A 20,273-nucleotide genomic window follows, 5' to 3' on the forward strand; every position below is an offset into this window, starting at 1 on the left:
GACGCAGATGTGTCTCCTCCGACGAGCATGGAAGCATTGTCTGCTCTACCAGAGGAGCTGCTCGATGGTATCACAGGATATATGACAAAACAAAGCGACCTCGCCCATATTTCCCTCGCGTCGCACCAGCTGCGACGTATTGTGAACGAAAAGCTCTACACCAACCTTACCCTTAATGAGCGTTACTCGGGAAGCTACCACTGCGCGGTCGAACAGGTCTTCTCCTTCGCGCTTGCGCTTCTTCACCGACCTGAACTAGCATCTAGCGTTCGCAAGCTCTCAATGAGTCTTATAAGAGGGCAGCCAACGTCGCCTCCCAAATGGTCATCTGACGACATCGCCAAAGCACTACGCGTGATCGACGACATGGGTACCAAAGGCACTGGTTGGGCCATCCGTGTGCCAGACTGGAAAGCGCGCTTACTTTCTGGCGACGGCAAAGCTTGTGGTGGTCTTATTCTCGCTTTACTTCCAAATCTGGTCGAGCTGGAGATAGAGATCCTTGCCACTATGCCTGACTTTCGTGTAGCGGACGACGATGTGGAGTATAACGAACGCATTGTATGGTCCCAGCAGCGTTACGCAGAGGATCCTCTCGACAAACTCTTTGGAAAGCCTGGGTACTATCTCTTGGAATTTCTAAAACCCAAACGCAACGATCCGATCATGTCCTCTCGAATGAAAGGTATCATCAACGCAAGACTTAGGAACCTTGTCAACAGACCAGCTTTGGATTTATCCCAGATCTGTGGCCTCAAGAAACTCGAAACTTTGCGGTTCTTCGGCAGCCGTCTTGACAAGACTTGGTGTACTCTGCCGAAGCTGCAGTGCTTAGAGGTCGCTCGAGAATGCAGGGTCCCGTCTTCATTCGTCGCTCCTGCTGTTGATACTCTTCAACTTGAGCTCGCTAGCTGTGTAGCAAAGGAAGTTGATCACAACGGGGCGCTCCATGCCGGTTTTCTTTCGGCCACAGCGTTCCCACGGTTGGAACATCTCTCCATCCAGCTCACCAACTTCCACTCGTCTGGCGGCTTCTCCATTGTCAAGCCTATCCTTAAAGACTCCAGGCGTGCAAAGAGTAATAGGATGATTTATTGCCTTTCTCGGGTTGCGCCTAGCCTCAAAACCCTCTCAGTGGATGCGTACGATAGCTTCGACCAAGAGTTCTTGAAGTGGATGGGGCCGGTCCCTACCTTCGCTTTCTTCAAGAAGCTGGAAACCCTCACTATAACACAGCAACTTCTTCTTGGCGATGGTTTCCCGAATCCTTGCAAGCTTCTTCCTGCTAGTATCCAGGTGCTTGAGCTTCTTCACCCAAGCGTCAAGGCCTTTGCTTGGCTCGACGCGCTCAACAAAGCTCACCACTTCTTCGAGGATCTGAAAGCTGTGTATCTGATATTTGACGACCAAGATGACCAGCGCGTCACGATGTACGAAAAGTACAACGATTGGATCGTGGGTCGCGAGATGCACTACGAAGTGATCCTGCAAAGTCCTCCTGCCGAGCGCGCCATATGCGACACAGTACCCGAAGAGGAAGACCCGCTAGCTTATCGGATATGGGCACGCGCTGATGAGGCGGTAGTACCACCTTTCGATGACGAAGAAGTCTTTCCACCACTTGTGTCATTCATCAATGACTCAGAGGCAACCCAGAAACGGCAAGCTAGCCACACTTTCCGCATTTCATTCACCTCACACGCAAAGGAATGGTATCAAAAGACACGGATCGCGAATCTGAAGACCTCTGCGTCACTCAATCCAAACAAGTAGATCATGACTCGACCGTTTGAGGACTTCACTATTAGTGTGCGTTCTCGCAGCGGCGATGTTACTATCATCAATGGGAACTGTTAGGCGGGGGGAATGGACAAGGATTTATTACAAGATGCCAAATAGCCAATGTGGCGAATGGAGTATACTAGAAAATGAATGCCAGTGCTATTCACCAAGTGCTTGTGATAGCTTCCATATGTGACCTCTCAAACTGTTCGGCCCAAGTGGCCCTCTTCTGCAACATCGTCATCCAGCTTAGGAGCTTGTAGTTCTTCTCGGGAGATAACGGGTGCCCGAATCTGTTCATGCTGATCCAGGTATGACGCATCGTCCCTCAGGAGCAGGATTGCATCTGGCTGAATCTTCCATGCTTCCTTTGAGTTGAGAAGGAAGTCGATGGTATCGGTCGTGCAACGATCGCCGGTGCCTACTTTCAGGTAGTGCCAGGCCTGCGGACCAGGTGCCTCGCGGTTCGGAGTCTCAAGGCAGAACCTTATCTAATGCAGGACAAGTGTTAGCATGCTACCCATGGACACCACCACCTCATACAAGAGAAAAACTGAACAGGCCTGCAGCCTACATCAACATGGAAACATACAAAGTAGGTGACCTAACGTTGACGTAGGCTGCAGACCTGTTCAGTTTTTTCATAGGTTGACGTGCCACTGTCGTCTTGTGATTGACTTACCCCACGGATGTTGCTCGGTGGGAGCTGTTGTCTGTACATAACCCACTCCGCCATCCCAGTACCCAGTCCATAGTGGCTGAAGGCAAGGTCGACAGTGAAATAGAGGCCAAAGGCGCCGAGGATAATGACCGAGAATGCACACCAAAGACAGCAGAAGGCGGCTGCTCCTCGCCAAGCTGATCTGCTTTCGCCGAATGAGTATGATCCAGACGAGCTGGTAGGTCCATCCACTTCGCCCCAGAAGCCTAGTCTCGACTCTTCGTCGTCGTCATCGTCATCGGTCGGCGGATGGAGCAGTTGATGCGCGTTGGTACCATGGCTGTTGTCACTGGAAAGAACACCGGTATCTGTCGCTTCTTTAACAGCTGCAGAGCCACGGAAGTATACGAGCAATGAGGCATGCGGCAAGGCGACATCGGTGTCTGTGTTCCCATTCGACATTCTGGTTACGTTCGATATGGTAAAATCGATGCAAGAGATGCGTGTATATAATGTGTGATTCCAAAAAGAGACCAAAATCGATGGATGCAGCAGTGCCAATTGCAGTTCTCCGGGTTTTTGTGCGTGTCGATGATGGGAAGAAGTACAAGAGAAAGACATGACAAGGATAGAGCTCTTAGCTTCGCGCAACCGTCGCATACAGCGAGAAAGTGCGCTCGGTGATCTAAAAACGTATGTGGAAGGTATTGGCTCAGTAAGGTCGGTGGCGGTGGAGTGATTGCCATGAATAGTAGGAGGTTGGGATATCGCGCGTGTGCGAACGACAAAGAGGAAGTCGCGAAGGAACGACACTGAATGAAGACCAGAAGCTAAATAAAAAGGCCGTATGCAATATTGTAAGGCATGGCGAGAAGACTCAACTGAGTATACAGCAGGAAAATCTGTTACGCTGGAGACCCGAAAGGAAGAGCTGGTTGACTTGATCCCGCGTTGCCAGTACTACTGGGTGTTAACGAGAAGCCTGCGAATCCACCCGAAGCACGTGGGGGGAAGCTTCCGAACAAGCTTCCGGTGGCTGGAGTACTAGAGGTAGTGGCCGCCGATGTACGAGCATAAGAGGCAAACCCAGTGGTCGTCGCAGGAGCGTTGGAAGAAGCGGAAGTCGCGTTGGTACCGGAGGTGGGCGGGCCAGCGGTAATAACCAGATGAGAAGCCGTGTGAGCGGCACCCGCAGATGAGACAAACTTCTTAGGGCTTGCAGATTCCATCTTTCTGGGCCAGGATTTGAGAAGCAGAAAAGCCAGCTCATCAATGGTGTCTAGCTTGGATTCCAGCCCAGGTAACTCGGTGATGTCTACCTTGAAATATGTCCGGAAAGCCTGCACTATCTCGTCTCGAAGACCGCGGTTGGTCTCTGGGGTGTTGCTATACGTGAGCTGTACTGCGGCGATGAAGTCTTCGGAATCAACGTGGTGATCCAGACTATCCCGAAACTTGGTTTTTGCCAGACGACTAAGCCCCTTCACCTGATATTTATCAGCGAGCGCATACATGCTCGCGTGTATTGTAAGCGGACTAGTGATTTCGATGCTGTTGTCGGGCTTTCGGTGGCTGACGTATTGGGACGCTTTCTTCTGCTGCTCTACTTTCAATTCCGCCTGCTCGATATTCTTGAGGTTCAACGCGAGGCAAGCGCATTGATCATGAGGCTGAGAGCTTCCCCATACATCTCTGCGGAGGTGGTGAGCGGGCGCCGCTGCTGTGTTGAGGTCATATTGCTTGAGTTGTTCGAACGCGGCGATGCCAATGTCGTCGGTGGGATCGTAGTCACCCAGATACAGGTAAGCGATTAAGCGTCGGATCATGTCTGGATCATCGTCCGGCAGATCGATACGTCGTTCATCAGCTTCCTGTCCAATGTCAATACGGGAGGTTGGCGCGAAACGCTGCGGATTGACCTTTCCAGCGAATTTGATATTATTCGCGAAGAACTCGCATGCTGACCCAACCACAACGGAATGCACATCGAATGTCGAGTTGCCGCAGCTGATAACTAAGTCGGTGAAGTCACCATTCTTGTAAGCCCTAAACTATGTCAGAGGCGGATACGGATGCTGCCGTGGGCGCGTAAGTGTGGTGCGGAGAACTTACCTGAGGATGTGAGGCGGACAACTGAAAGGCATTTTACACATCGGTGAGCTTGAATTCGAGGTTCTCGAGGGAGGAGCGACGCGTTGGACGCGTCCATCGTGAGATTACGCCGACGCGACGCATGGGCACGAATGTGGCTCGCCAGCAGCCCCTTCTTGAACAGATAAGCGATAGATGTGCTCTCCAGACTTTACCACATGCAGCAGTGCTGCGCAGGGAGCGAAATACTGCATTACTAATGACGCAACGTGAAGCTGTTCGGGTCCGGAGAATTAATGCATGCAGGTGTCAGCGCGAACCACGCTAGCGCTAGGGCGTCGTCGGGTCCCCAAGACCAACACCGTCTTATATCATACTCTTCCCCGCCGGTTAGATAGCGAATCTTTTCTGCGTTCCCGACAGAAACTCTCAGCCTACCCAAGAGGCATTCACGACCCTTCCGCACGATGACGCCGTCGACAAAACCGGAGCCTGGATGACCCCTGCCCATTATCACGGATGCGCATAATCAACATCTCGACTCTGACAACCTCCCGGCCATCTGGTGTACTGATCTATTAGTCTTCATGTCTTCTATGTATCTATCGCCGGTCGGTCCCTTTTCTATCATCCCGACAAGGCCGGGAACGCCAGACTAGCATCTTCCGAGGACACATCTTCCAACCTCTTCATGGCTTCTACAGATAGGCCTGAGAGGCGCAACTGTTCAAGCCTGTCTGGCAGTATCTCCCCAATTCTCTTCCTCGACACCAGGCCACACTCCAAAACTCCTTCAATGGGTATTTGAAGGTGCTTCATTTGGTTGAAGTGGGCCAGGCTTGTTACCGGCTCCAGGTACTTGAAGCACTCCGGATCTGTGCCGGTTTTCTTGATGCACAGCACTTCTAGTGTCTGCGATACTGCAGCCATAGTTTCGATGAGGATTTCCATGCTTCCCCGCGCATCATTCCCAAGAATATCAGCCTCGATCTGATTTGGCCCTGGAGCTAAGCACTTGTTGCTTATGTTGATGGTGAGCGATCGCAGGCAGGGCATTCGCTGAAAGAGTTTGGGTAGATCTTTGTATCTCCGGTCGTCGTTAAGAAAGACCTCGGTGGTCAGATTCAGCACCAGTTCTTCGACCCTGGAGACACCTGCTGATGCAGTATCCCAATCGACGCTACAGTGAAGGCCAAGGGTGACAGCCCTCAGGCAAGACAACGCCAGCCAATCCCAGCTGATATGACGAGCATGCAGATGCAGCTTCCGGAGCGCCTTCAATCCTGGGTTCATGGCGATATCGAGGGGGTGTGACCCAGCCTTGACTGGAAGCCTGCACTGTACGCTACATGCATGGCCATAACGACCGCTGTCGAGCTCATGCAGGCTACCGTTGGAGATGATTTGCAGATCGAGCTCTTTCAAGTTCGGGAGAGAAGCAAGGAGGAGTGCCGCAATCTGTGTCTCGCCCATATACACGCGTGTGTGCTGGAAGAAGCCCTGGAGTACTGGATTGCCAGCCGCGGACAATGTGGTAAACGGAATTTCGACAATATGGAGGATGGGTCGCAGCGTGAGTTGGGCTACTGCGCGAGCTAAGTCGGCACGGCTGAAGAGGGTGCGGGTCAGTCGGGCCATGCGCCGCGGCATGGCATCGGCGCTGTAAGAGATTGTGGGGTATCGGTGGAGTGCTTCCTGTGCCATGGAGCCGATGTGTTTGGCCGCCAAGCAGAGTGTATGGAGATCGACTTCTGGAACTTGGGCAACGACATGGAGGAGGAGCTCATCGGAGAGCCTCTTTAGCGGGAACGGAACAACGGCGGCGGGTTCATCTGCGCACAGCTTCGTTACCTAGCATCGAGTCCCCTTTGGAGCATTCATACCGATCGGAGGCGATTCAAGGTGGTCGTTCATGGCTGAGGTTGATTGAGCAGGCAATATTCTCGCAAAAGATGGAGATGGTGTCGTGTGGCTGGGGAGTTCGCAGCGTTGGATATGGAAAAGGTCAAAGATGAAGGGTGGGATGAGCGATGAGTGTGATTGTACAAACGGCGCATCGACTCCGATACCGCAAACCACACCTCGCTGCCAACACGGCCATCGTCGCATGCCACTCTCGATACACACGTGGTCTCACAGTCGAGGCTTACCGACTGGATACATCGTCACTCTACGACATTACGTTGAATGGCAGAGAAGGGCAACGATGATGGGATATGATGATATCCGATCAATGCAACCCCTACGATGCTCACGCCGACTGCCATTTCCCGCTCTCTCCATATCCCTGCGTTATCTAGGCACAGATACCATCGCTTTCATGCTCTCCTGTTCCTTGAAAGCAGTGCGCCTCCTTACTGCGCTCGTCATCACTGAAATGCCCTCATGCCATGGAATCTGTCGCCCCACCTGTCCAGTGTCACTTCGATTTCCAGGATGACCAGCGTCACTCCTAGCGACGGTTACCTAACGGCGATGATAGTTGTAGTAGCGCATCCTTCCCTGTATCACTATCATCGACAAGCGTGTACATAAGTCAGCAGAAACAAGACACAATGAACTCACCCATGCCATTAACTATTCTACGGTCCTTTATGTTAGTAAAATGCGATATCCACGTGTCATAGCTGACATGTTGAGATCTCACCGCAAGACCTTCCAGAAAACAAGCATTCGTGACGTATAAACAGAACATTCGAGAAAGACCTGAATTCCAACGCGCAAACAAGACACCCATGCCCACCATCAAAGTTCTCGTAAAACCGACCAAATTCATGCACTGAACCCCGTCTTCTCACCACCATGATCCGGACAAACAGCTCGCACGAACACTATAAAACTCTATCGCGCGTCTGATTTCAAAGCCACATGGCACAGATCAGTAAGCAGTTTAGATCGTCCCCACCCTCTGCAGGTGCAGGCAGCAGGCAAGATCGGAGGAGGAACGGACCGAAAACGTTTTGTAGATCTCTTGGTATGGCTTGTATACATCCAGGGCAAGGAAGAGTGAGCAAAACCCCACGTGTAGGGCCGGGGTGGCTAATGCGCGATCTTCGGCTCTTATGTAGACCACGTTGCGGGCCGTAGTAAAGGCTATCCTTTGGCAATTCTATCATTATGATGTAAAGCACGTGCGCGGCGGTTGGCAACCTTGGAACTCCGTGTAGATGGAAATAGTATTGTAGCAAACGCTATCGACATGGCAAAACTCATAAGACGAGATGACGTAACTTTGTGCCCTTTGGGAGCATTGGCGCCTAGATATTGGGTATTGATGCACAGTGATATGACTGATCTTAAGCTCGGAGTTGGGTGGGTAGTGTAATTGTTATAGTAGATATATTCATGACGATGAAACTATGAAGAGAAGAACGCAAAATCGCTCATTGGTATCGCTAAAAGTACTACAAAAGTTCTCGAGAAAGAAAGAAACAAACTGCCAATGAGCAGAGTCAGTAGGCCATTGGCTCAAGCACATCGGGTGTGACGTTGAACTGCGCGGATGCGCGGCTCGATAAGGTTGATAAGACATGCTGACCCCGCATCACGTCGACGGTTGACTGCAGCACTGTCGTGAAACACGTTGTCTTAGCCAAGACAGACGTTTTGTGTGGCGGCTGCGTACCACCCGCAGGATAATCCCGGTCTAGGACGCGCGTAGGATTCTACACAGATAGATGACGAGATTCAACATAGAGTTGAGTCGTATGCTTGCAGCGGCGATGCAGATACTGGTGCACACTGCGGGGCAGCGATGATTGGCTCGATGCGGGAACGACTGTGACGGAATTCCCTTCAGGAAGAGACTGGAAGTCCGCTTGCCATACGGAAGAGTTCGAAAGCAAGACCTGGTGTTTCTCGCACGGCCATCTCGACATCGGGTCGCAGCGACAGGCTGGGGTTGGCACGGAAGGTCTGGATGATGACGTCTCGCAGACCACGGTCAGTGTGGTAAGTAGACTCGTACGCCTCTTGACAGGCCTCTGGGAAGTCGGCACTGCTAAGGTGCAGGTCAACCTCCTCTGCAAATTTGCTACGCGCAAGCGCTTTCAAGCCTGCAATGCCGTACCTGCCATAAACCGTTAGCAAGAAAGTTCCAAAGTAGGTGTGATGAAAGATGGGTGCATGATTGGAGAGATAGTAGTAGCACGCTGACGCGGACTGTTTCGAAGATGCAGCCATGAAGGCCCAAGGACCATAGTAGGTAATTGGCGCATCTTGAAATCGTACACAAGAAAAACAGACGAAAGGGCTGTGTATGCAAAGGTACAGTGGGGTGTGCAGCGCGGGGTGCGATTGGCGAGGTAGAGTGCCGGTGACGCATATGGCGGAGTTTGTCGGCGTTTCAACCGCCGTGCCACGCGCTGCACACCCCAGTCATGGGAGGTAGAGCTGCAGGCGCAGATGAAGCAACCCCGCAAATCGCGGCGCGCATTCAGGCAAAACATAGAAAAGTAAACAATGACGAGAGAATGGTAGTACTTACTTCTCAGCGATGGCGTAGACCTTGGCATGTGTGATGAGATGTGTCGTCTCAATGTCGAACTCAGTCTCTGATTGCTCGCTTTCCAGATCATCATCCTCGAAGAACTGATCGGCCATCGGCGTGTCGGGCAGCTTGGAGGATGCATTGATGCTTTGAAACATTGGCTCGTCGGCGGGAGGAGTCAGCGGCATTGAGTTGTTGGTTGCTGCCATAAGTGCAAGGAGCGGGTCTTCGACTTGGACCAGGTTCAGCTTCTTTGGGGGGCTTTTCCTCTTGGTAATCGATGATCGTAGAGAGGTAGGTCGGTTCGATCGTTGTGAGGATCGGCGCGAGAGTGACTTCTTGGTGAGGTAGTCCATGTGGTAGAAGTCTAGAAAGCTTTAGCACAGTCTAGGGTCCCATCGCCTCATGCAATACGTACAGTGCACCATGTGTTCAACAGCTTCTGCGTCATCTTCGCTGAGGTCAACCACTCCGGTTTCTGCTTCCCTGAAGCCATTGCGGCAGGCTCCCTCGAAGAAGGTGGATCTTGTTGCGAGGAGGATACGGTGTACTGGGTATCTTTTGGCACCACAAACGATGGTCAGATCTGAATATTGTCCGCATGCAAACAGTCTAACAGACTTAGCTGGGTTGGGGGGACAGAAGGATGTAACTTACGAGGCCAGAGCCGACTTGAGCTCGATCATTGGTGCGTCCATTGTGTGGAGGTGTTGTGCGAGAGTCAAGGTAGGAGTGTGAGGAGGTTCTTGCTGATACTCGAAAGGTTTGGCGGGCGGAGGAAGGCTTCTTGAGGCAGATGCTCGTAGGACCCTGCCGTTAAAAACAAAAGGACAACGGCCACAGGTGTGACGATTTCGTCCTTACGCAAGAACGCGTAGGGGTACGTAGGGTTCGGGCGCTGATCACGGAGGCGCCGCGCGAATCCGAGAGACTGGATAGGCTGAGTCAAGGGTACCGAGATCGCCGGAAACAGGCAATTTTATGCTGTTGGCGATTCAGATGATTGTATATCTGGCGAGATTGCTGATTGCTTGATGCTGGTACAGAGTGTAGTTGGGTATTGCAGATCCAGGTGAAAGCGGAGTGTAAGGCAAGAAGGGAGGGCTACTGGCGCTCTTGTAGGCATGCAGCCGTCCCCAGCCATGGCACGCTGGCGTCAGTCCTGGACGGCGCATTCAAATTCAGTGACATGGGCGGTTGCATGGACCGCATCTAGGCAAGTCACAGGGTGTCCCCTCGCTCGCAGGCATCGCAAGATTTGAGCTGACACGCATCGCTTCGTCCAGAGAATTCAGTGGCTTGGCGCGAGTGTAGCGCGGGCTGGGCTAGAACAAACAGGGCGGTCTTCTGCAAGCGCATCGTGGAAAGGCAGGGTAAGCAATGTCACGCGAAGAGCTAAAGCTCTAGTGGCTGCAGCACAATGCCGAACGCGAGCCATGGTGGATGCGAGGCGCAGGGCATGTCAACTAAGCGGCAAAGCAGAGCAGCTAGAGTCAACTGACCAGGGAAGTCCGGGAGACGAGGGAAATCATTTGCCCTGCGCATGAAAGGCTACCGTTGGTACTGACGGACTCCAGACGGTCGGCGAAACGCGAAGGCCGCGCTCCGTTATGGGGACGGGCGGCCAAGAGGCGGGGCGGAGGATTCCGTCCAGGATGTGTGGGGAGCAGGCTGCGAGGGCATGGGAAACCTCAAGCCGGTGTTGCACCACGACCGAACGACCAAGACTTTGACGTTTGGCAGGAAATCTGGTGGGGGAGGTTCTGGGCCCACCACCGGCGATCCGTGCTTCTTTGGGACGCCACGACGCGTACCAGAGAGTGCGATGCGGGATCACGAACGAATGTTGTGCTTCTCCTAGGAAACTGTAAATGTTGCTACATATCCTCGTCTCAACATGCCTTTAGAAAAGTGTGTTCGGTCAAGATATCCTACCCCGGTTTCAAAAGCCGACATGTCTCCGATGGGAGATCTTTGCATGCGTAGAATGACAGATGACAGTTAATGCGTTGCTGCGACCACAACGATTCCGTACTGGAACGAACAATTGGGAATCATCGAGGCCAGAGTGTATGGAAGCGCATACGAGAAGGTTGGTGGTGTGGAAGGAGCTGTCTAGCCAGACGCTGCGCGGACGCCGAAAGCTGAGACTCAGCCTTCCGTGACAGCAACACGGAAGCGACATTGGCCGCGACCACGTACCAGACCGATGGAAGGGAATCTAAGATCGTGATGAGATGAACGTTAAGCTAGATGCGTATGACCAGACATGCGGAAGCTGAAGCTGGCGCTATTGGCTTTGTAGAGCACCTGGGCAGGTGCTCAGCCGCAAGCCACTCGTACGAGTACCTGAGGCCAAGCGACACGTGAGATGCCGATGACTGTCCGTGTGTAAAAAGAAAAGAGAGCCCTAGAGAGTATCGTCAAGCGTGGACATGGTGTTGTGTTGGAAAGTGAAGACGTCGCAATGGGCATGGCAGGAGCAATGGAGCACGCGAGGCTGACATAATGCGAAAGTGACATGGGTGCTTCGGTTGTCTCGCGAAAGGCTGACGTCGACAATCACCGAGCTCTAGGACAGGCAACTCGCTGTAAACACGCACAACGTCAGACAGTCGCAATTTCGACGAGTTCACTCACCTTGAGCTTGATGTGCGCGTCTCTCACTGCGATATAGACTTTATTTCCTTCTCCCTTCTATTGCTAAGCCAACCACCACCTCCAGCCAGCAACCCCGCCCTGGCCCAACCATGGCCGACTTCAAGTTATCAGCCACTCTCCGCGGCCACGAAGACGATGTACGTGCAGCTTTCTCTATAACTACAGGTAAACTACTAGACTGTGCAGAGCAACGACTAACACCACCAAAAGGTCCGCAGCGTAGCATTCCCCTCTCCCTCCTCCATTGTCTCTGCGTCGCGAGACTTCACAGTACGCGTCTGGGCACAGCAGTCACAAAGCCCACCGATATGGGACAGCACCATCAAGACGCACGGCAAGGAGTTCGTAAACTCGCTCGCTATCGTTCCACCCTCGTCCTCTTTCCCCGAAGGCCTTGTCGTATCAGGCGGCAAGGACCAAATCATCGACGTACGGCGGCCCAGCAAGAACCTCGACGACGACGCCGACGCTCTTCTGATTGGACATGGCAACAATGTGTGCGCGCTGGATGTCAGCGAGGACGGCAAATACATTGTCAGCGGCAGCTGGGACATGGAGGCACGGCTGTGGGAAGTAGGCAAGTGGGGCGAATCTACAGTGCTGCAGGGACACTCTGCCTCTGTATGGGCCGTCCTCGCCTACGATAGCAACACCATCATCACCGGCTGCGCAGACCAGCAAATCCGCATATTCCACACCTCAGGCTCCACGTCCCCGGTGCGGTCAATACAAGCACCTGAAGTCGTGCGCGCTCTCTGCCGATTGCCTCCGGATCATCCCTCTGGTGCCCAGTTCGCTTCCGCTGGCAACGACGCCGTCATCCGGTTATGGACACTCAACGGACAACAGGTGGCTGAGCTGCACGGTCACGAGAACTTTATCTATTCCCTTGCCGTTCTTCCCAATGGTGGCCTGGTGAGTGCCGGTGAAGACCGGACGGTGCGCATATGGGAAAACAACCAGTGCATCCAGACCATCACACACCCAGCTATCTCCGTATGGACAGTAGCTGTATGCGGCGAGAACGGCGACATCGTCACTGGCGCGAGCGATAAGCTTGCGCGCGTCTTTACCCGTGACCAGTCCCGCTACGCTGCTGAAACCGAGATCCAGCAATTCAACGACGATGTCAAGGGCTCTTCGATACCACAGCAAACGGTGGGAGACATCAACAAGGAGCAATTGCCCGGCCCTGAGTTCCTTACACAACGTTCCGGCACCAAGGAGGGCCAGGTCCAGATGATCAAGGAGATGAACGGCAACGTGTCCGCATACCAGTGGTCTGCAGCCGCCAATCAGTGGGTAAATGTTGGCACTGTTGTCGACTCGGCGGGCAGCGGCGGACGCAAGATCTCGCACGCTGGCAAAGAGTATGACTACGTCTTCGACGTCGATATCGAAGATGGCAAGCCTCCGCTGAAGCTACCCTACAACCTCAACCAGAACCACTACGAAGCTGCGCGCAAGTTCATCGAAGACAACGAGCTGCCGCTCACGTACCTCGACCAAGTCGCCAACTTCATTATTCAGAACACACAGGGTGCCACGCTAGGTCAGAGTAGTGCGCAGGGAACGGACCCGTGGGGCTCAGAAGCACGGTATCGGCCCGGCGACGCCAATCAAGTCGCGACCCAACCTCCACCCGCACCTCCGGCCGCTAAGATACTCCCGCAAAAGGATTACCTGCCCATCACGACAGGAAACCACAAGATCATTTTCAAGAAACTTACCGAGTTCAACGAGGCCCTTGTGGCCGATGGGCAGAAGGACATCTCGCTGAATCCGCCCGACGTGGAGCAGCTGAATGCGACCGTCACGGCATTGGAGCAGGGAAATGGCAAGGGCATTGACATTACAGGCGTGGAGCTCCTTGTCAAAGCCGCAACACAATGGCCGGCAGAGAAGCGTCTGCCCGCCTTAGATTTGCTACGGCTTGTCCTTGCTTTCGAGGAACCGGCCGCCTTCCTAGTGTCGCCTGAGCAAAGTCTGTTACCAAACCTTATCGAATCAGGGGTTTTCACGGAATCCTCACCGCCCAACAACACAATGATGGCTATACGGTGTCTCAGCAATCTGCTCCAAACTGAAAAGGGACGATTACTTGCCAGCACAGAGTTTGATAACATCCACCCACTGGTCTCGCCCTTCCTAGCATCGACGAACCGAAACTTGATCATCGCGCTCACTACACTCTATATCAACTACTCGGTACTGCTAAACTCCGAGAACAACGCGGACCGTGCGCTCTCTTTGCTCGATGATCTGTCAAAGATTCTCACTACAGCTACCGATTCCGAGGCTGTATATCGCGCGCTCGTGGCTACAGGCACTTTGCTGTGCTTAGGTCCAGACTTCTGCGAAGCTGGTAGGGACATTCTACAGATAGGCGATGCTATCACCCGCGCCGAGCAAAAGGTCAAGGAGCCACGCATACGGAACGTCGTCGCTGAGATTCGGCAAAGGCTGCAGGGCTAGATGTCTGCTGTGGCTGCACCTTATTTATGAGAAAAGAACTGAACAGGTCTAGGGCCTACATCGACGCTAGGTTACCTATCTTGTAGGCTTTTAAGTTAATGTAGGCTGCAGGCCTGTTCTGTTTCTTTCTTGGTCGACGTGGCTGGACAACAGATCAACCTTCCGATGCGCTGAACCAAGGTACATGACACACGGAGGATTAGCGTTTCTTTAGAAGAAGTGGCAGAGGAAAAAGAGGCTTTGAGGCTCGATTCTTGCGCATACAAGGCATGATTGGACACCGATATCGGCCCAAGTTCGAATGCATTGATAGACAGATAATTCATATAAACACGTTCAATCACGCGTGGGTCGAATGCAGTCCAACACCATCGTACCCGCGCATTTCCCCGGATCGTCGTGCCTAAGGGCCCAGATTGGCATGCAGCCATCCGCGACGTCAACCTGCGTTTCTTCCTTCTACTGCATGCAAGTCAATTTAGTTCTTGCAGTGAATTTCCCCGCAATTGACATTTCAGCAATTGCGATCATGCGAACATTTGCGTTTTTCGCCCATACACTACATCGGCATCAATGCCGCAAGATCGTCGTTCGTGACCGCCGTTGTAGGTTTTGTTTTTTGCATTCTTCTTTCAAAAAGGCCATGCACTACGTTTGCGATCGACCTGCAGCTGCATTGAACTGGCTATGTGTTCTTCCTTCCCTTGAGGGGTTTGAAGTGCCTGGGCAGGCATGTGCCCTGTACCTTCCACACCGTTATTGATCCTCTTCGCTAAACTACCGGTGGACTACTATGTGTTCGCCAAACGCTCGTCATGAGATGAGGAAATGGCAATAGAACGCGGCACGATGAAATGACGAGTTCGACGTCATTTCCCAAACGACTCAGATGGAGCCGTCGTCCCCACTCATAATCGATTCATCTAGCCGTGGCTAATCTGTTAAGTTCATGAGGCAAATGACGGCGTGGCACTTGCCATCATGCGGCCTGTCCTCGGTGAAAAGAGAACAGGACTCACTGACTTGGGGGTCTCCGTCACTTGCGCATTCGGTGACGGAAGCCATGGCATTTGAACACGTGTGCGAGGCTGTGTGCTAGTTCTGCATTTGGCCGATGGCCATGGTTCAGTGAGGGAGTGCGCGTTTGGGCGAGTGCACAGGCTGCTGTCGGCATGTCGGTACTTGCGAGAGGCCGACTTGTAACAGTGTGATGCTTGCCAAGTATTGTGTTGCGCGGCCGAAGTGACGAGGGAGAAGGACCCAGAGTTTGGAGGAGCGGTGTGACTATGGGGAGGTGGGTGAATAAATGCGTATGCAGTACTACCACGGGTGGTGTGGTGGTTCGAAATGCAGTGCAAGGTAGGTGTGTATGCATGCGCACGGTCGGGAGTAAGAAGACGACGCTAGTATCGATTGGAACTAGCGCAAACCCATGGGTTGTGTTGAAAGGGTGTCTGAGGAAGGAATCTCCAACCACAGTATACGACTACATCTGTCGAGGCGACCAGCTCCAAAAAGGAAGTCTGCGTTTACATATGCATCTACACTTCGAATGGAATAATGCTACGACGTCGAAATACGCTCTGACGCTTAGATATCGCTGACGTCAAGACATTCATCGGAGGAGGTAATGGAGGCATCATTGTTGGATCGTGCCTTGAGCGAAGCGAGTAAAGCGTAGAAATGCAGGAACAAAAGGGTTCAATTGACGTCAGTTTTGATCGCATTCATACTTACATCTAGGGACTATATACCAATTCCAGCGTTCACCAAATCTTCAACTATACCACAGCAGCAAGCAATCCTTCCAGATTACAAACTGATACTAAACTCTTGAAAGCTCGCGAACCTCAATCGAAACTCCTTCAATATGTCAGGCAAGAACCAACAAGGAAAGATGGACGTCACTCAAAAGAACGGTACGTCAACTCATCTCTACACTTCCATGGTCACCAACCAGCTAACACAGCACAGTCCTCAACGCACCCCTCCACAAGCACTCCGCCGAGTCTAAAACCCCGTCCAACCTCCCCTCCACCATCAACGCCGGAATGTGCACAAGCAGCAACCCCATCGCCGCCATCCTCACCAACAGCTTCCTAGACTTCTCCACCTCGAACGGTACCGATCTGCGAAAAGCCGGTGTAGGGCCAGGCCAAAGATACTGCCTCGAAGCTTCGTCGTGGAAGAGCGCTGCGGATAAGGGGATTGGTGAGGTGCCCAAGGTTAAGCTTGAGTCGACGCATGAGAGCGCGTTGAAGAGTGTGGGGTTGGATACGCTGAAGAAGTGGGCGGCTGAGCAGGAGAATCAGGGGCAGGTTATTCGGCCTGGGCAGGGTAAGGGGGGTTTTGTCAGGGAGAGTGATCAGATTGGTGGGAAGGAGCCTAGGGCGTGAGGTTTATGTCTGAGTCGTTGGTGAAGAAGATGGTTGGGGTGAGGAGATAGTATTGTACGATAATGATGGAGAAGAGTTAGAAAAGACAGATCTTGAAAGCGCTCTCCTAACCACATGGCCGTCTATCACTGCCTATGACCGCCTCCTCGTCATCTATCAGGATCTCCCGAACAACTAGTCCCGAACGCGTGAGGAATGTGGTGTGTTGGTTTTGTTATCCTACTTATCTCAACGTGCGGGGTCGTGAAGATAGATTATACGTTGAAGCCTATAAGGTCTTCAATGTCCATATTGGCATAGACTTGTAATCCACTGACCCCTACGGTAACCTGCTTTACTTTATGCGCTAAGTCAGGGCGCGATAGGATTGTTCTTACGAAGCTCGCAATAGGGAACACGATCATCGTGGTGTTTGGCTTCTCGATCCAGACCAATTTGTAGAGCACTTCTTCGACGACAGGGTGGATGGTCTTCGATACACGCGCTAAAGAAGCTTGGCTGCGGGTGTCGATGTGATTGATGATAAGAAGCTTGAGCTCGTTGGGTAAAATCTCGAAGCGCGAAAGGCCTGGAGGATACATGGTGTGGAGAGTTTGCAGTGTGCGTTTTGGTGGATGAGCGCGGAGGTACACGATCAGTTGACACGAAGGGGGTCAACTAAAGAAGCAGCGGCTAATTGAACATTTGCACGTCACACACCAAGTGAAAGTAATGGAAGGCAACGCTGGTCGCACAATGATCGGTACGTGTACCAGTGAGGAGCACCCAGGCTCCAGCACTAACGAAAGGGCTCTCGCCCGGGCGAGATAAACGAATCGGGAGTGACGCATAATACCTCTCATCGACTCCATCCGCTTCGCCATTCGATACCAAGACACCAAACTCTGGCAACAAAACTTTGGGAATGATGCCGAACCTCGAGAATCTATCATCCGAGCTCCTGCTTTCCATTACCCGTTGCCTTCCCCAGTCCGATCTTTACAGTCTAGCATCGACATGCCGAAGGCTCTCGAGCACCGCAGAAGACGTACTCTACGATGCACCCGTGATAGGAAGGCCCTACAGCGAGGAGTATCAAAACCCCATCGCCATGAGAAATCGCGTTTTCATATCTGCTCAAACACTGCTCTTCACCCTCGGTTGGCTTCGAAAGTCCGTATGTCTTCAGTGGCAGCACCCAAGGGCGGTGCTGAATTCACCGTTCATCCCGATGCTATGAGTCTTGCTGCCGGCTGTCTTCGAGAGATTGGGCTCCATAGTGCTCCCTGGGCCAATCGCGTTGAGGATTGGATGTGCCGATTGAAAGCAGGCGATGGTATAGCGTGGACGGGCCTCATACTCACAATCGTCCCTAAGTTGCGAAACCTGACTATTGAACTCCTGTCTAACGCTGGCTTCACTACCACTTCCACTTATGATAGCTACTATCGCTACCGTTGCCAACCCCTGGAAGGGCTCTTCGGATACCTTGAGGAGACTTCCGACTCGGCCGCTCTTCTACCACTCGATCTCACCGCCATTCCTGGATCGTGTCGCTCACAGACTCTGTATTATCTCGGTTACGATATAGCATCGAGCTGGATTTTCTTACCGGAAATGCAGACCCTCAAGATAGCACACGAGTGCCGCTGTCCTGATCTCAAACGAGCGCAGATCCAGAACGAAATACCATCGCCTGGTATTAATGTGCAGAACGTCGTATTAGAAGTTTCTACTTCATTGCTGGACCCGAATACTACCGATTGGTGTCGCGCACTCGAAGACCGCTTTGTTTAGTCCAGTCTCTATCCCAGTTTGCGCGAAGTCAAGCTATACCTCAACAACCAGTGGTACAACCCAGACTACAGCTTTGCAGAAGATGACGAGGAGTCGGATCGCTACCACGAGAATATTGACATAATCGGAACACCGGGAGAAGGCCACGCAGACGTGGTACTGAAGCGGATGAACTCACTATCACAAACTCTGACCGGGTTGTGGATTGATGTATATAAAGACCTTGACTCGAGCTTTCTGCACTACGTCGACCCATTCTCTAGCTTCTGTGCTTTCCAAGCGCTGACCCTGCTATCTCTTCCGCAAATGATACTTCTCGGCGCTGACTTTGGTGTCCTGGGGCAGCAGCATCAATCCGTCCCTATACACCAGTTGCTCCCTCGCTCGCTCGAACATCTCACAATTACGGCGCCTTATGTCTCGGTGGTCGACTGGCTCGAGCAATTGCGCTATCAAGGTCAGTTCAACACACGACTCAAGACCATTGAGTTGGTTTGCTCAGACTCTCGAGGTGATCCTTATCCAGCAGTTTGGTCACACGTCGATGTCTGGGCAGAAGAGGCCGCGACATGGTTCGTTATCCCGGTTCACTGGAGCGACGGAGACATGAGTCCATGGTGGCCGCAAGGAGCTTGGTCTCATGATTGCGACCCGTACGTGATGCGGGTTGTTAGATACTTGGATGGGCTACATGTTGGAGATCAATAAATCATGAGCGACATGGGTACAGGCTTCGGAGGAAAGACATTGCTGATAGTCCTGTAGCTGGGATTTTAGATGCTAAAATGCATGATCTAATGCTATGATCCGTTTCCTCTCCGCCTGGCCCAACCGACTCACATTATACTAGCCTCGACCGGGTCACATCAAAAGCCTGGCTGCATGTGTAAATATTTGCCTTGAATCTAACAATACCATCCACCATCAATCGGCGTGGCAGTTCCAGTCATGAACGAAGACGCGTCCGAAATGAGGAACTCGATGAGCGGCGGAATCTCCGTTTGATGTGCTTCCCTTCCGAGCGGAAGGAATGAGTAATCGACTGGTGCGCCTCGAATCTCATACGCCTTCCTCAACATCGGCGTATCAACGGGTCCCCTAGACGGAGTTAGCGCGTTAATACCTTTAAATTGGGGTCGATATGTTGACTTACGGGCAGAAGCAATTGACCCTAATCTTCTTCGGCCCCAGCTCTTTTGCTGCGCTTCTTGTCATGCCGACAACAGCATGCTTGGAGGCGCAATACGCCAACTGCTTGGGTGCGCCAATGATACCCAAGATACTGGCCGCGTTGACAATCGAGCTACCCTCATTCATGTGCGGCACCTGAGCGCGCAAGCAGTTTCTCAACCCAGTAACATTCACAGCCATGACGAAGTCCCAGTCGTCATCTTCCACCTCCTCGATACCGGCGACGGCGCCTTGTCGGCCAGTTACACCGGCGAGGTTGGCTGCACCATCCAGCTTCCCGAACTTTTCGACTGTGGCTGCAATCCAGCTTTCGACATCGCCACGCTTGCTCACGTCGACGACCTGGGTCATGACTTGCGAACCTGATTCCTGAAGTTCGCACTCGAGCTCTTTCAATGGCTTCTCTTGTACGTCGGCGAGCGAGAGTTTGGCGCCTTTACTGGCGAACAGGCGGGCGGTTTCGAGGCCCATGCCTGACGCAGCTCCAGTGATGACGATGACTTTGTCCTTGAGAGACATGGTAACTAATTTGTGAGTACTTGCTGGTAGGATGAAGTGTTGTAGAGAATTGGTCGGTCGAGAATCGTATACAATGCTCCTTGAGCAACGCAACCACAAACGAAAGGAATTGAAGTGACCAGCATAACTGCCGACTAGTACGCGGTTTCAGTGGGACAGCCGACGTGCCAAACCTCCGAGCCTATTGGAATCACCTCGCAGTGCTTCGGACCGTTCCCACGATGGAGAAAGG

At 52.6% G+C, this 20,273-nt stretch overlaps 8 protein-coding genes across 8 annotated transcripts; 3 read left to right on the forward strand and 5 right to left on the reverse strand.

The window, feature by feature from the left end:
- Positions 1 to 27: 27 nt before the first annotated feature.
- J4E88_008334 (uncharacterized protein) lies at positions 28 to 1,773 on the forward strand (the record flags this gene model as incomplete). Its single annotated transcript, XM_049401944.1, has 1 exon — positions 28 to 1,773. The coding sequence occupies one exon, from the start codon at positions 28 to 30 to the stop codon at positions 1,771 to 1,773; it is 1,746 nt and encodes a 581-aa protein (XP_049252482.1).
- A 209-nt stretch (positions 1,774 to 1,982) lies between these two features.
- J4E88_008335 (uncharacterized protein) lies at positions 1,983 to 2,535 on the reverse strand (the record flags this gene model as incomplete). Its single annotated transcript, XM_049401945.1, has 3 exons — positions 1,983 to 2,273; positions 2,465 to 2,488; positions 2,527 to 2,535. The coding sequence occupies 3 exons, from the start codon at positions 2,533 to 2,535 to the stop codon at positions 1,983 to 1,985; spliced, it is 324 nt and encodes a 107-aa protein (XP_049252483.1).
- Positions 2,536 to 3,348: 813 nt separating this feature from the next.
- On the reverse strand, positions 3,349 to 4,652 carry J4E88_008336 (uncharacterized protein; the record flags this gene model as incomplete). Its single annotated transcript, XM_049401946.1, has 2 exons — positions 3,349 to 4,489; positions 4,645 to 4,652. The coding sequence occupies 2 exons, from the start codon at positions 4,650 to 4,652 to the stop codon at positions 3,349 to 3,351; spliced, it is 1,149 nt and encodes a 382-aa protein (XP_049252484.1).
- A 509-nt stretch (positions 4,653 to 5,161) lies between these two features.
- Positions 5,162 to 6,392, reverse strand: J4E88_008337 (uncharacterized protein; the record flags this gene model as incomplete). Its single annotated transcript, XM_049401947.1, is given in 2 exon segments — positions 5,162 to 6,366; positions 6,386 to 6,392. The coding sequence occupies 2 exon segments, from the start codon at positions 6,390 to 6,392 to the stop codon at positions 5,162 to 5,164; spliced, it is 1,212 nt and encodes a 403-aa protein (XP_049252485.1).
- Positions 6,393 to 8,329: 1,937 nt separating this feature from the next.
- On the reverse strand, positions 8,330 to 9,721 carry J4E88_008338 (uncharacterized protein; the record flags this gene model as incomplete). Its single annotated transcript, XM_049401948.1, has 4 exons — positions 8,330 to 8,603; positions 9,021 to 9,390; positions 9,442 to 9,548; positions 9,681 to 9,721. The coding sequence occupies 4 exons, from the start codon at positions 9,719 to 9,721 to the stop codon at positions 8,330 to 8,332; spliced, it is 792 nt and encodes a 263-aa protein (XP_049252486.1).
- A 2,052-nt stretch (positions 9,722 to 11,773) lies between these two features.
- On the forward strand, positions 11,774 to 14,159 carry J4E88_008339 (uncharacterized protein; the record flags this gene model as incomplete). Its single annotated transcript, XM_049401949.1, has 2 exons — positions 11,774 to 11,821; positions 11,895 to 14,159. The coding sequence occupies 2 exons, from the start codon at positions 11,774 to 11,776 to the stop codon at positions 14,157 to 14,159; spliced, it is 2,313 nt and encodes a 770-aa protein (XP_049252487.1).
- Positions 14,160 to 16,029: 1,870 nt separating this feature from the next.
- J4E88_008340 (uncharacterized protein) lies at positions 16,030 to 16,555 on the forward strand (the record flags this gene model as incomplete). The annotated part of the gene is made up of 2 exons (XM_049401950.1): positions 16,030 to 16,078; positions 16,134 to 16,555. The coding sequence occupies 2 exons, from the start codon at positions 16,030 to 16,032 to the stop codon at positions 16,553 to 16,555; spliced, it is 471 nt and encodes a 156-aa protein (XP_049252488.1).
- A 2,681-nt stretch (positions 16,556 to 19,236) lies between these two features.
- J4E88_008341 (uncharacterized protein) lies at positions 19,237 to 20,041 on the reverse strand (the record flags this gene model as incomplete). The annotated part of the gene is made up of 2 exons (XM_049401951.1): positions 19,237 to 19,429; positions 19,485 to 20,041. 2 exons carry the CDS (start codon positions 20,039 to 20,041, stop codon positions 19,237 to 19,239), a joined length of 750 nt encoding a protein of 249 aa, XP_049252489.1.
- Positions 20,042 to 20,273: the final 232 nt, after the last annotated feature.

Source organism: Alternaria novae-zelandiae (genome assembly GCF_023758075.1).
Source record: "Alternaria novae-zelandiae strain BMP 2774 chromosome Unknown scaffold_18, whole genome shotgun sequence".
Classification (NCBI taxonomy): domain Eukaryota; kingdom Fungi; phylum Ascomycota; class Dothideomycetes; order Pleosporales; family Pleosporaceae; genus Alternaria; species Alternaria novae-zelandiae.